Raw genomic sequence first — 14,455 nt, 5'->3', positions numbered from 1 at the left:
GGAGGTTTGACGTGTGCAAGGAGTCAAAATGCGAAATGACCCTCATGAGGTCGGTTTTGATAATGCCCTGACATTTCTTGAAGAAGAGGCCCGTGAAACCATCCGGCCCCGGTGCCTTGTCGCTAGGCATGTCGTTGATCGCTTCAAGAACCTCACACTCGGCCATTGGAGCGCCAAGGCCATGCAAATCAAGTGGTTCCAAATTAAGCTCCTCCCAATTGAAATCTTTGCGACTTCGGGGGCCTCTCTTCATGACCTTGGAGAAGTGCTCGTGGATTAGCTTTTCTTTGGCGTCGTGCTCGGTGACCCACCCATGCTCATTCTTGATCCTACGAGGGCTCTCTGTTTGCGATGGCCGTGGTACGAATGGAAGGAGCCCACCAAAATGTGGGTGGGAACGGGAAACCGATGTAATGAGGAGGACCTCAATTTTTTCTATGCTTCCACCACCATCACCGTTGGTAACGGTGCGAGGACCCCCTTTTGGGACTCTTCTTGGCTCCTTGGGAGAATGCCTAAAGACATTGCCCCGCTCATCTATGAAGCCTCCAAGAGAAAGAATTGGAAGGTGAGGGAGGCCATGAAGCACCACGCTTGGATTCTCAAGATCAACCCCCTCCCACCAACGTCTCTATTGAGCACATCACGTAATTCTTCGCTCTATGGATGATACTAAATGAGGTCCATCTTGACGAGCTCAACGAAGATGATATTCTTTGAAAACACACTACCTGTGGGCAATACTCGGCGGCCTTCGCGTATAGGGCGCAGTTCCTAGGGATGGTCCTTTCTCCCTTGGACAAAATGGTCAGCACGGTGCAAGAATGTGGACCTCACCTCTTCTACAAGTGCCGCTACACCCGACGTCTTTGGTCTTTGGTCATTGAGAAATTCCTCATGCACGGGCTTGACACTTCCGCTTGGCCCCTGTTCGACTCGGTGGACAAGTGGTGGGCAAGCACCTGCGCCGATGGTACACCGAACCGCCAAGCCAAGGCCTCCCTCACTATGCTCGTCTCATGGACGATTTGGAACGAGCGTAACACAAGAGTGTTTAAGTATAAGAGTGCTCCACCGCCAATCTTGCTCTCCTCCATCTCTACCGAGGCCAACCTTTGGGTCATCACCGACGCAAAGAAGCTAGGATTCTTTATTTCACGCGAGTAATCCGCATGCCGTGTTTGTTGGGTGTCTTGTAACAAACTCTTTTCTATCTTAATTAATGGATGAGGCAAAGCTTTTGCCTCCGTTTAAAAAAAGTATAGATCTAGGGATACACGCAAGCTTTATAAACCGGAAAAAGGAGGTAGTATGTTGATATATCCCTAATAATGGCATTTGCAGTAGGCTTATTAATGGCATTTGCATTAGGCCAAAACTAACGTTAATACTTAAGACAACACTCCTAGTTAGATATTGCAACCAAAACGTAGAGTAGCGTTATTTTCCATTTCTTCCCCAAACTATCCTCTCATACGGTCATTCCTGTACACTTGTACGTGATCAAGTAAACCTCCTTCATTTAGTCAGGTAAATGCCTCCACTCAAAGTCCAGACGACCGGCATTTTACATGAGGAAACAGACAGCACAAAGGCACACTGAATTCAAAGTTTCAGACATGCCCCAACACCTCCATCCAGCAGTACTAGAAAAAAAAAACCAGTAGCAGTAGCAGCACACAGCGATGGCGCTCCAATTCAAGATCCCTTTCGGACTGCCTGCACTCATCAGAAGGTTTGATCATTTACACCACTAGTAAGCATGCACGTGCAACGCACGTCTGAAACAAAATAAATTCACATGGTACAATATTAAAATACTATTTATCCAAAATTTTAGATCGCTACAAAATGTTGTCAAGTCACTCAAATTGTATTTCTAAAAGTGTGACATATTTGTGATCGAAGGCACATATCATAATCTATAATAAAAAACATATATTCTGAATCTAATTTTCATTTTACCAATGTCTATATTGTCACGATGACTATCTCGTGCATACTGGCACATCGACTAAGACAAGAATAAGAAAACATTGGTGATATGAGGCAAAATGTAATATGTGACTATAGTAACTTATACAAAAGTTTAGATCCATATAGTAAGATGGAATGTCTCTGAATAGCTGGACTTCGTGGCGCGCTAGTATCCCTACACACATATTAAATCAGTCAACATCCATGTATTCATCATTGTCTCGTATGTTTTTTTACTTGTCTCAAATTTAAACTAATAGGATAAAGATTAGACCTTTTCACCCATTCACTAATGTAAAATCAGAACTCTCTCAGTTATAATGACATCAGAGTAGTAATTTATTGGAATTCAAAATTAACTAAAAAAAATATGTCTCACTCTAGTAGAGCGACATCATCAACCATACTGATAAAAAAGCAAATTTCATCCAATAAGTCATCATTTGTTGGATTGAGAGACGTTGAAAGGGTAAATGATTGCGAGATGAGCTCAACTTCTGATGATGTATTTGATGTTTTGAGGTTCTCAGAGGGTCTATCCAAGAATCATACAATCCATGTGATTTGTGGCACCCTGAACGTCATCTTCCATGTCTCGATTTCTTATATCATCATCATCATCATCATCATTCAATTCCGAGTCCGCTAAAATGACAACTGATTTTGTTCTAAAATCTGTCATATAATCCTATTAAAATAATACTGTATTAGAGTTAAATAGTGATACAACATAGAATAAATATAATGATACACATCGAAAAATACTTGTGGAGTGTCAGACAAAATATCTCTTGTGAAGTACTTCATAAAATATACCATCCACATACCACAAGATGACCTGCATGATTACTAAACTTAAATCTACTTAATATTTTTTATCAATTCTATTGATATTTGTATTAAAATACTTTTAAAATCATCAAATGATCATGACTGTAACAAGCTGTGATGGAAAAAAAATCTCACCCACGCAGGTGAATTGGACATGCCCTATAATAAATAATCGATGATAATTCTTTTTTGTATGGACAATGACGCACCCACTCACAATCCCTCACTGGTCACTGCCTAATAGAAGTATTATTAGTAAGAAGTAGTACTCCCCCCTTCCATCTATATATGGCCTAATGCGTTTTTCGAGGCTAATTTTGACCAAATATTAGGGCAATAATATATGACATGCAACTTACACAAAGCACACCATTAAATTCGTGTGTGAAAGGAGCTTTCAATGATATAATTTTTACATGATGCATGTCATGTACTCCCTCTGTAAACTAATGTAAGAGCATTTAGATCACTAAAATAGTGATCTAAATGCTCTTATATTAGTTTACGGAGGGAGTACTATTAATCTTGTCAATAGTTAAAGACGGTCTTAAAAAATGCATTATGCCCTATATATATGGAAGGAGGAGTAGTATTAAAAAAAATCAGTCAGCTAAAAAACTCAGTCAACCTTCCTCAGCTCCCTCACATTTCTTATCTTCCCCATTCTTCACTTCCTACCTCCTCCTCTGTTGCCACACGCTAGATCCCCCATCCACAGCCGGCACTCTCTGGTGGCCGCCCCTCCCATTCGTCACCATTGTCGGCGGACACGTAGGCCCATGCTCTTCCCCGCCCCGCCCCTTCTTCATATCCGATCCCCGAAGTGCTCGAGGAGGCGCTCGAGCTCGGCATGCTCGCCGGCGACACCGGGGCCCTCCCTCCTCCTGATGCACTCTTCGTCGCCGCTATGAGCGTCTCCACCTTATCCCGCGCGCCATGAATCCTCCCTCCCCCCTGCTCGAGACGCCATCAAGGTCCGGTTCCAACTCTTCTTCTCCCCTCGATCCGGATGCTCTGCTCTCCGACACCATCTTTATTTGCTTGTTCGATTCAGTCTGGAGCAGGAGCAGCTGCTGCTCGCGACCTCCAGTTCCTTCTTTCCATGGATGTGCTGCTGCTCGGGGCCCTCCCTATGCTTCTCCTCGCTCGTACGGGTCCAGGTTAGTCTCTCCGACCCCGCCGCCTACTCGTCCCCGTCAAATCGGTGCGTAGCCTCACTGTGTGCAATGTTCATCGCCTAGGGTTAGCTGCTCAGGAGCCATGGTGTGTTCCGTGTGGCGCTGCCTTCGCGGCCGCAGCCGTTGTTGTGTCTCGTGTGTCGCGGCAGCCAATGGGGTCGGGAAGGTCTGAGACTGGAGGTCCCTGCTCGCCAACTCACAGACGGTTGTTCTCCGACCAGTTAAAAATGAGTAAGCTTTTTTCCAAGCCTATGATTTTCCTTTCATCCTCTTAGTTGGTGCCTTTGTTGATGATGCAGCCCTGAATGGTTCAGATTTTCTGAAGGAGAAGGAGGTGCCGAAAGGGGATGGGAGCAACAAGAGTCTGAATCTAAGAGTATGTTTTGATTCTGAGATGCATTGTACAATATTTTTATTGTTCTAAGAAATCCATGTAGTTGTCTATGGAGCATTTCCTTGAAGTGATGGTTGGGTATATTTGTTTACTAATTCAAACTTCCAGATTACCCTAGTCGGCAACTCCAAATATTTCTTAGATGTCTTACCGCAAGCATTGTACTGCAAAAATATATATACTAAACCTGTTCATGATAGATCAACCAAATCTCGTTGATGCTCTCACCTATTAGGATATGTACATGAAAAGAAGGATATGCTAAATCTGCTTAGTCCCAACAAACAATCATTCAAATGCACCATTTTACGCTCTGGAAGCAGGAAGTGCAACTTCTTTAGTCTTTAGAATTAGAATGGATAAGGTGTACTCCAGATGTTTTCAGTTTTAAATAATTATGCACACAAGAGTGCATTGCGAAATAGCAATAAAAAGTTGGATTTTGACTGGTACCGAAAAGGATTAGACCTCCGTAGAAACAATTCGCTGCTGCTGACTCAGACAGAGTTGTGCTGCACCACGTTGATCTCGCCGTCATTGAGATGGACATGCCCATATCTTGCCGCCTGCATGGCATGTGTAGTGACCATATGGACATGAAGCTGATCCTATTGCTCAAAGGATACATATTATCTTTATGTGTTTCCTGAACTGGTCGGATTAGCAGTGATGTTTGCATCTCCTCCCTCTTCCTACTCGACCACCACTTTCTTCTAGGAACTGATAGCATGTCCTGCCATGAGGAATTTGAAGCGGTCAGAAGACATAAGAGCCGGGTCCTAATCTATGTTAAGGCCATGTTGATGTGTAAGAGTTTGCGGGTGACATCCTCCATGGCAATCATATTCCCTCCAACATCCTTCAGGCCATGGCGACCAGGTAATGCTAACAGCTCAGTTGGATAAAGGTTCCTTATGTTTTGCGATTTAGTCGAGTTGGGTTACTCTATTGTGTGGCTCACGTCGGGGTTGAGTAGAGTTAATCTTGCCTATGCTAGTGCTAGCCTGCTGGATTTGGGTGATATCCAAAGGTACATTTAAACTTACACTACAAATTATAACTTGCAAACAAATTTCCTTAGAGGGGAATTATAACATGCAAGCACTATAAGTTCAGTGTATTATTATTAGTACTGCATAGCAAATTAGCAATCCAGTTCATTCATAAATAAGATTTCAACACACCATTGGTATAAAATATCGTACATAGTTCCGAGGTCTACATGCCTCGCCTGATCCTGAATTTGACCCATAAATATATTTCAGAGACACAACTGTAAATATATTAAGTAAGAGCAATTACCAGAGGTGACTGTTGCTGCTGTTTTGCCGGCAAGAGGGCATGCATCTGTGCATACAGCAGCCACGGACTAAGCATTCCTTCACCAGCAGTAAGGTGTTCTTACCCTTGCATTCTTTGTCCCCCAAATAAGAAATAAGAGGACTCTGTCTCCTGCCGCCATAGGGGGTCATCTGCCCATGTGATTCTCCACCGCATTATGGTCTTATCAAACGATGGTGCAGTCGGACTAATAACTAACCATAGCGGTGAGGTCTTTGCGGTGCATTCCTGGGCCTAGCGAGTCGAGCACCTGGATACACTGCACCTTGGTATTTTTAACTGCTAGGTACCAATAAAGTCTTCAATGTTTATTCATGCAACAGCTAGAACGAATATCTGAAAATAGGCATTTTTTTAGTTTAGGTCCCATCTATACAAACATCCGTCCCCGATTGAATTAATAGTAATATGTACGGAACTGAGGCTCACCATATCATGTTCCAAATAAGTTGTAGCTCTCTTTAATACCCATCTTGGTGGGTCATCCTGTATAGAGCTAAATTCCTTATCTTAGAGATGCATGCATTCTCTAAGAACAAAATTCATGTATTCATCAGTATTTGCTATGGGAGTATTGCGTCCAAGTTGGTACGATTCAAAAGCTACATCTTGATGCGTCATCATGTATGGATCATTTGTCTGGTCATTGCCCAGGATAGAAAATCATAAGATTAGTAGAGCATAACAATGTAGGTATTGTAGTAGACGTAGGATCGACAAAAATAATTTGCAGATTTTTAGTGTTTTGAGTAACAGGTTCAACAGAGCCTCTCTTATCATTATCCGGCGTATTTTTCAAGTTGATTTGAGCCAGTAAAAGGCTGCATACCTGAACAAAGGAAAGAGAACCCGAATGTACGGTCAAATAAACATTGTCGACACAGTTGCAACATAATTAAGGCCCTGTCCGGTACCACTCCGCTCCACAACTCCAGGAGCGGAGTTGGCGGAGCTGCAGTTCAAAACGACCGAGCTGCACTTCCCCTGCTCCGCAGATTCCGGGAGCGGGCGACTACCGAACAGGGCCTAAATCGACGAACTAACCATCTTCAATTGTGCAATATGGGTCACGTATTCTGCTGAGTTGGGGTACCTTAACCCCTGAAATTTGGACGTTAGGCCCTGCATTCATCATTTTTCAACATAGAAAACCATTAATGAGATGTAAAACGAACGGCTTATAGCATTCTGCTGTGCAACTATTTATTTTTTCGAACTCTGTTGTCAAAATTCTAATCCTGACTAATGTTGCAACAGGTCAAAGAAGTCGAACCTGAAGAAGTGCAGGGAAGAATTATAGTTGCGTGTGGCTGGCTGGTTCAGGGGAATTTCAGGGCGGGCGCGGCGGCGCGGGTGCCGGAGCAGGCTCCTAGGCACTGGCGATCTGTCGGACGGATATTAGAAACGAAGGTGAGGTTGTATCTTGTTAGGTGGGTCTTCATTGGCCGTCGAAATCATACCTGGCCAATCTGATGGGGCTGCCGTCGAAATCATACCTGGCCAATCTGATGGGGCTGCCTACTGCTCCAGAACTCATGCAGATGATGCATAATAATCTTGTTGTAGCCTGGCCGATCCGTGAATATTTGATTGTAGGTGAAGGAGGAGCGGCCGCCCACTCGACGGTGCGGTGTAGGGCGGCGAGGGAGGCCGGCAGGGAGGCCTCAATGCGGTGCAGGACGGCGAGGGAACCGTCCAGCGAGGCGACGATGCGATGCAGGGATCCAGGCCGCCGTGCAGGGAGGCGACAGGACTGCTGAGCTTCGTCTCGGGCGGTGGCGAGGAAAGGCAGGGAGTGGGGCCAGGGACACGATTAGGTTCGGTTTCCTTTTTTGCGAGTTGGTTAGATGGTTAGATTAGCGTGATTTGAGGGGCTGCGGATGCGGGACGGAGAGTTTCATATTTTCCTCTTGTGGAGTACGGTCAGTCTATTGAAACTGCTAAGCGCATACCAGATCTTGAATAAATTAATGATGACTGTTGGATTGGGTCGTGTGGGCTTCATCCTATGGTGCTGATGTGTCTGTATACGTTTTGCGGGGTGCATGTAGGAAAGTTCTTGTTTGATTGTTTAATAGTAGTGGAGATGCACCGGTTTGAATCACGGAATTCCCATTTTGTTCAAGAATCTACTCCTTTTATAAAGAAATATAAGAGCGTTTAGATCACTGCTTCAGTTATCTAAGGGCATGTACAATGGTGCTATCTTAGAAGTACTATGTAGGATAAATGATGAGGTGAAAGAGAAATACTCCCTCCATCCGAAAATACTTGTCCTCGAAATGGTTGTATCTAGACTTATTTTAGTTATAGATACATTCATTTTATCCATTTTGAGGACAAGTATTTCCGGACGGAGGGAGTAATTCATAAGAAAAGACTTGTCTTCTTTTATTTAAGATAAGACAAGAGATGATATCTTAGCATAATATCTGTCACCACGTTTTTAGGAATAACTAGTTATGAAGATAAGGCTAAGAAATAACCCATTGTAGACATTTTTTTTTGTCATCTCTTAATTACATGCAAAACCTAAGAGAAAACTATCTTATCAATTATTGTATATATGTCCTGAACGCTTCTATATTTCTTTGAGTATCAATGAATACGTTTTCATATATTAGTAGCACATCCAGGCCATTAGTGGTCCATTGACCCATCCATGCAAAAACGACGGCACCTACCATAAAAACGAAGCGTATCTGCCAGCCAGCGCTGCCCGGATGCCTTCCGCTTCCACCTACATATACCCGCCCTCTCCTTCACGCTTCCCACTCCTCCGCCGTCACAAGAACCTCCCCGGCGCGCCCAGCCCAATCCCCGCCCCCATTGCTCCTCCTCGGCCGGAGGAGCGACATGAAGCGGCGCACGGTGATCGCCGCGGCCATCGTGGCCCTGCTCCTGGCGGCCTGCACCGCGGCGGCGGCGGCGGCCGCGCTGACCATCTCCCGGAAGAACCAGCACCGGCCGGCGTCGGAGTCCTCCGGCGGCGCGTGCGACATGTTCGCCGGGGCCTGGGTGGCGGACGACTCGTACCCGCTCTACGACTCGGCCAGCTGCCCCTTCGTCCGCGGCGAGTTCGACTGCGCCCGGTTCGGCCGCCCCGATAAGCAGTACCTCAAGTACCGCTGGCTGCCCAGCCCGCCCTGCTCCCCGCCCAGGTTTGCAACTGCAATGCCGTCCGGCCGGCGGCGCCGTAGCCCGATTGCCGTGAGGTCGAATTGCGGCGGTGAGATGATGATGGTGCTTGTGCGCAGGTTCGACGGGCTGGCGCTGCTGCGGATGTGGGGCGGCAAGAAGGTGATGTTCGTGGGCGACTCGCTGGCGCTGAACCAGTACGAGTCGCTGCTGTGCATGATCTACGCCGCGGCGCCCAATGCCCGGGCCACCGTCTCGCCGCGCTCCGGCAGGATCGACCCGGCGACCACCGTCACGTTCGATGTACGTGCCGATCGACGCCTTCCTTCCTAGTTCCTTCCCTGCGCTCCTCGTTGGTTTCCTTTCTTCCAAGTAAGATTAAGATTGTCCGGTAAAAAGTCGGCGGGTGGGGCTGGGGCCTAGCTCGGCGGTGCCGGCATGATGAGGTGATCTGATCAGCCCGGCGGTTGCTGCGGCGTCGTCGGGAGGGAAGATCTACGGCGCGGTGGTACGGCTGGACCGCACGCCACCGCATCCATTTCATGTGCTGCGCTGCATGGCCAGCGTGGCCGATGTCGACGAAGCCTTCTTTTGCTCTCGCGCCACACAAGTCAACAGGCCAGCGCCGAACGGAATACGGGTCGCCGTGAGGTCGTCTCGTTTGGACTTTGTTGGTGTCGTGCCGAATGTCTGCACTTTCTGACGGCTGCTTGACGCATGTGCGTTTCTTTCGTTGGTTCCTCTCTGTTTTTCACCCTCCAGGCCAGATTATATGCTCTGTTTTTTCTCTTGCTTCTTTTTCGTCTGTCCATTTCTTTTTCTTAGGCAATCTGAAAAAAGAAAAGGAGTAAGAATCTAAAACGAGCCGGGCATGGCAAGTGCCCCAAGTGAGCTGGCCCGAATGGGCTATCTGCTCACTGCCGTGCGCTTGCCGGTGCTGGTGTTGCCGGGATGGTGCGATCTATGACTAACCCTATTTAGTTCAGATCTAGGGTGACATGCTCGTGGTGGGTGTGGTGCTCCCCCCATTTCCGTGATTCTATATTGCATCTACTGCTGCTGCTGCTGCTGACTCTGTTCACTCGAGTCCAGTCGTTCCGTCAGCTGTTCTTGTTGCTTGCCCTGTTGCTTGCTGCTACGCGTTTTTCAGTGTTTGTGTCAGACCGTCAGGACCAGAAAATTTGATCTCCCAGTGTACCTCGTTGGCCTTTTGCTGGTGGCCGGCTTCGACCAGTACAACGTGATCTGTGGCCTTCGTTGGCGTCATTGAGCGCCGACGCACACTACGAGTTAAGGACACACACGTGCAGTTCGGTGGTGATCGTGCTGCTGTTTTTATAGATTGTTATAAAACTGTAGGTGATTGATTGCCTCCTTCAACGCCGAGCTGGCTGTGTCCTGCAAGGCCAAATGGGGCCATGAAAAGTCCTGTGTAGTTGTGTACTGCACTTGCTAGCACGGTGTTTGGGATTGATGGCTGGCTGAACTGACTGCTGAAGCTGACGATCTGCTACCTGCACGCAGGAGTACAATGTGACGCTGGTGTACTACCTGTCGCACTACCTGGTGGACATCGTGAGCGAGAAGGCCGGCCGCGTACTCAAGCTCGACAAGATCGACGAAGGCCGCAACTGGCTCGGCGCCGACGTGCTCGTCTTCGACTCCTGGCACTGGTGGCCGCGCTCCGGCAAGGACCAACCGTAAGACCAGCGTTTGTGTTGCCTTTGTTTTGGTCCAAGTTTTTCAGGCAGGTTATTATGACTGAACTCTGAACTCGCGCGATGTGCGTGTGTGTGTGTGTGTGGTTGCTGCAGCTGGGACTATATCCAGGAGGGCAGCCAAGTGGCCAAGGACATGGACCGGACGGTGGCCTTCACCAAGGCGCTCAACACCTGGGCCGGATGGGTGGACGCCAACCTCGTCCAGACCAGCGCCAAGGTCTTCTTCCAGGGCATCTCCCCCTCTCACTACAGGTGACCTAATCCGCCTTGCCACTCCACAACTCCAATGATTTCCCCAAGTAAATCCTTCAAAGCAAATACGCGCACTATGTGGCCGACATCCCATGGATCCACACAGAAAAGAGAGAGACGAGTGTGCTGTTGGGAACCGGGCCCGTGCCTTGGCCCTCGACCGCTACCACTGAACCACCGAACCACAGCCACACCAACTTGTCCTGAATTTTTCATATGCTCGTCCACATCTGCAATGGTGCAGGGGGCAGGAATGGGGCTCGTCGCCGAGGAGGTCGTGCGCGGGGGAGACGGAGCCGCTGAACAGCACGGGGCCGTACCCCGCCGGGCCGATCCCGCAGCAGGCGGTCATCAGGAGCGCCCTTGCCCGCATGGCCAAGCCGGTGTACCTGCTGGACTTCACCTTCCTGTCGCAGCTGAGGAAGGACGCGCACCCGGGCAAGTACGGCGGCATGTTCGGCCAGGACTGCACCCACTGGTGCATCGCCGGCCTGACCGACACCTGGAACATCCTCTTCTACGCCGCGCTCACCGGCCAAGATGGCTGAATTCAGTCGGATGTTTGTAGAATATATATAGGTCAATAATCAAGCGATATTTGAAGATAGCACATTGGTTTATAGGGCTGGGAGGATACTTTCTTTTTACTGCAAAACAAAGAGATAGAGGGTTATCACAGTCAAAACAAAAATAGATATAGCATGGTATCAGTATTCAAGGTGGGTATGATTGCTCCCTCAAAAAAGGAGGGTATGATTGCTAAGTGATTTGTACTTATAAAAATGTAGATTGCTTTGACAAATCCCATATTTGCAGAATTTTCGGGACAAGGGACATTGTTCTTCTTTTCAGATATATAGCAGTTACGACAAGTTATCTAATGTCCCTTATAATTAAATAGTTAAATGTGTGTCTTGTTAGATTTAAACTCATATCTAGTACTCCCTCCATCCCACAATGTAAGACATTTTCACAAAAAAAAATGCAAGCCATTTTCACAAGCTATTTAGATAAAAGATTATAGCAACACAATAAATAAGGCACTTGGGGAGCTTGGAACCTCACACATGTCACTACATCTAACATAAACTAATCAGTCATCGCACTCGTGTTTTGAAAGGGAAAGTATTTTATAAGTAAACGGAAGTACACACTAACAAAAGTACATGGCAGTATGCCTTTTATCCCGTGACGAATCAACCCGTCGATCTCGAAACAGGCTCTTGTCCCGCTTTATAGATTATGCATAAATGGATATACATACCGAAAGATACAAGATAGTGAGGAAGGCCTCTTACAATGTAGATTTTGGGATAACCGGACAACCTAAATGACCGTGAGTACGTTATCAAAAGATAGCACATGTAGGCTTGAAAACAACACTACGAGTCACAACTGCTGAGTCCGAGACAAACAAAGGTCTTAACCCGGAACCTTAGCATAGAGAGAAGTGAAGGAAATATGCCCTAGAGGCAACAATAAAGTTGTTATCTATATTTCCTTATATCATGATAAATGCTTATTATTCACGCTAGAATTGTATTAACCGGAAACTTGATACATGTGTGGATACATAGACAAAACACAGTGTCCCTAGTAAGCCTCTACTAGACTAGATCGTTAATCAAAGATGGTTAAGTTTCCTAACCATAGACATGTGTTGTCATTTGATGAACATGATCACATCATTAGGAGAATAATGTAATGGACAAGACCCATCCGTTAGCTTAGCATAATGAACATTAAGTTTTATTGCTATTGCTTTCTTCATGACTTATACATGTTCCTCTGACTATGAGATTATGCAACTCCCGAATATCGGAGGAATACCTTGTGTGCTATCAAACGTCACAACGTAACTGGGTGATTATAAAGATGCTCTACAGGTGTATCCGATGGTGTTTGTTGAGTTGGCATAGATCGAGATTAGGATTTGTCACTCCGTGTATCGGAGAGGTATCTCTGGGCCCTCTCGGTAATGCACATCACTATAAGCCTTGCAAGCAATGTGACTAATGAGTTAGTTACAGGATGATGCATTACGGAATGAGTAAAGAGACTTTGCCAGTAACGAGATTGCACTAGGTATGATGATACCGACGATCGAATCTCGGGCAAATAACATACCGATGACAAAGGGAACAACGTATGTTGTTATGCGGTTTGACCGATAAAGATCTTCGTAGAATATGTAGGAGCCAATATGAGCATCCAGGTTCCGCTATTGGTTATTGACCGGAGAGGTGTCTCGGTCATGTCTACATAGTTCTCGAACCCGTAGGGTCAGCACGCTTAATGTTCGATGACGATTTGTATTATGAGTTATGTGATTTGATGAACCGAAGTTTGTTCGAAGTCCCGGATGAGATCACGGACATGACGAGGAGTCTCGAAATGGTCAAGAGGTAAAGATTTATATATTGGAAGGTTGCATTTGTGTTGAAAATATGCCCTAGAGGCAATAATAAAATGGTTATTATTATATTTCCTTGTCCATGATAATTGTCTATTGTTCATGCTATAATCGTGTTATCCGGAAATCGTAATACATGTGTGAATATATAGACCACAACATGTCCCTAGTAAGCCTCTAGTTGACTAGCTCGTTGATCAATAGATGGTTACGGTTTCCTGACCATGGACATTGGATGTCATTGATAATGGGATCACATCACCCAATCCTAAGCATATCACAAGATCGTGTAGTTCGTTTGCTAGAGCTTTTCTAAGTGTCAAGTATCATTTCCTTAGACCATAAGATTGTGCAACTCCCGGATACCGTAGGAGTGCTTTGGGTGTGCCAAACGTCACAACATAACTGGGTGGCTATAAAGGTACACTACAGGTATCTCCGAAAGTGTTTGTTGGGTTGGCATGAATCGAGACTGGGATTTGTCACTCCGTATGACGGAGAGGTATCTCTGGGCCCACTCGGTAATGCATCATCATAATGAGCTCAGTGTGACTAAATAGTTGGTCACGGGATGATGTGTTACGGAACGAGTAAAGTGACTTGCCGGTAACGAGATTGAACAAGGTATTGGGATACCGACGATCAAATCTCGGGCAAGTAACGTACCGAATGACAAAGGGAATTGGATACGGGATTGATTGAATCCTTGACATCGTGGTTCATCCGATGAGATCATCGTGGAACATGTGGGAGCCAACATGGGTATCCAGATCCCGCTGTTGGTTATTGACCGGAGAGTCGTCTCGGTCATGTCTGCATGTCTCCCAAACCCGTAGGGTCTACACACTTAAGGTTCGGTGATGCTAGGGTTGTAGAGATATTAGTATGCGGTAACCCGAAAGTTGTTCGGAGTCCCGGATGAGATCCCGGACGTCACGAGGAGTTCCGGAATGGTCCGGAGGTGAAGATTTATATATAGGAAGTCCAGTTTCGGCCATCGGGAAGGTTTCGGGGGTAATCGGTATTGTACCGGGACCACCGGAAGGGTCCCGGGGGTCCACCGGGTGGGGCCACCTATCCCGGAGGGCCCCATGGGCTGAAGTGGGAGGGGAACCAGCACCTGGTGGGCTTGTGCGCCCCCCATGGGCCTTCCCCTGCGCCTAGGGTTGGAAACCCTAGGGGTGGGGGCACCCCACTTGGCTTGGGGGGC

At 46.7% G+C, this 14,455-nt stretch overlaps 2 protein-coding genes across 9 annotated transcripts; both read left to right on the top strand.

Annotated features, from left to right (window-relative positions):
- Positions 1-3,444: 3,444 nt before the first annotated feature.
- Positions 3,445-7,751, top strand: LOC119267560. Of its 8 annotated transcripts, none has more exons than XM_037548971.1 (6): positions 3,445-3,782; positions 3,863-3,968; positions 4,050-4,191; positions 4,286-4,362; positions 5,134-5,259; positions 6,979-7,751. In XM_037548971.1, the coding sequence occupies exons 2-6, from the start codon at positions 3,911-3,913 to the stop codon at positions 6,996-6,998; spliced, it is 423 nt and encodes a 140-aa protein (XP_037404868.1). In that variant the 5' UTR covers positions 3,445-3,782; positions 3,863-3,910; the 3' UTR covers positions 6,999-7,751. The 8 variants fall into 8 exon arrangements, 6 of the variants coding, with proteins under 6 accessions (XP_037404868.1, XP_037404867.1, XP_037404864.1 ...); XM_037548970.1 differs by having other exon boundaries at positions 5,098-5,259; XM_037548967.1 differs by lacking the exon at positions 5,134-5,259 and having other exon boundaries at positions 3,446-3,782; positions 4,050-4,217; positions 4,301-4,362; positions 6,979-7,131; positions 7,288-7,751.
- A 706-nt stretch (positions 7,752-8,457) lies between these two features.
- Positions 8,458-11,666, top strand: LOC119267559 (protein trichome birefringence-like 38). The gene is made up of 5 exons (XM_037548964.1): positions 8,458-8,882; positions 8,979-9,162; positions 10,384-10,559; positions 10,674-10,832; positions 11,077-11,666. The coding sequence occupies exons 1-5, from the start codon at positions 8,578-8,580 to the stop codon at positions 11,378-11,380; spliced, it is 1,128 nt and encodes a 375-aa protein (XP_037404861.1). The 5' UTR covers positions 8,458-8,577; the 3' UTR covers positions 11,381-11,666.
- The last annotated feature ends 2,789 nt before the right edge of the window (positions 11,667-14,455 follow it).

Source organism: Triticum dicoccoides, chromosome 3A (assembly GCF_002162155.2).
Source record: "Triticum dicoccoides isolate Atlit2015 ecotype Zavitan chromosome 3A, WEW_v2.0, whole genome shotgun sequence".
Taxonomy (NCBI): Eukaryota; Viridiplantae; Streptophyta; class Magnoliopsida; order Poales; family Poaceae; genus Triticum; species Triticum dicoccoides.
The sequence above is the reverse complement of the archived record's forward strand: the minus strand, read 5'-3'. Positions and strand labels throughout refer to the sequence as shown.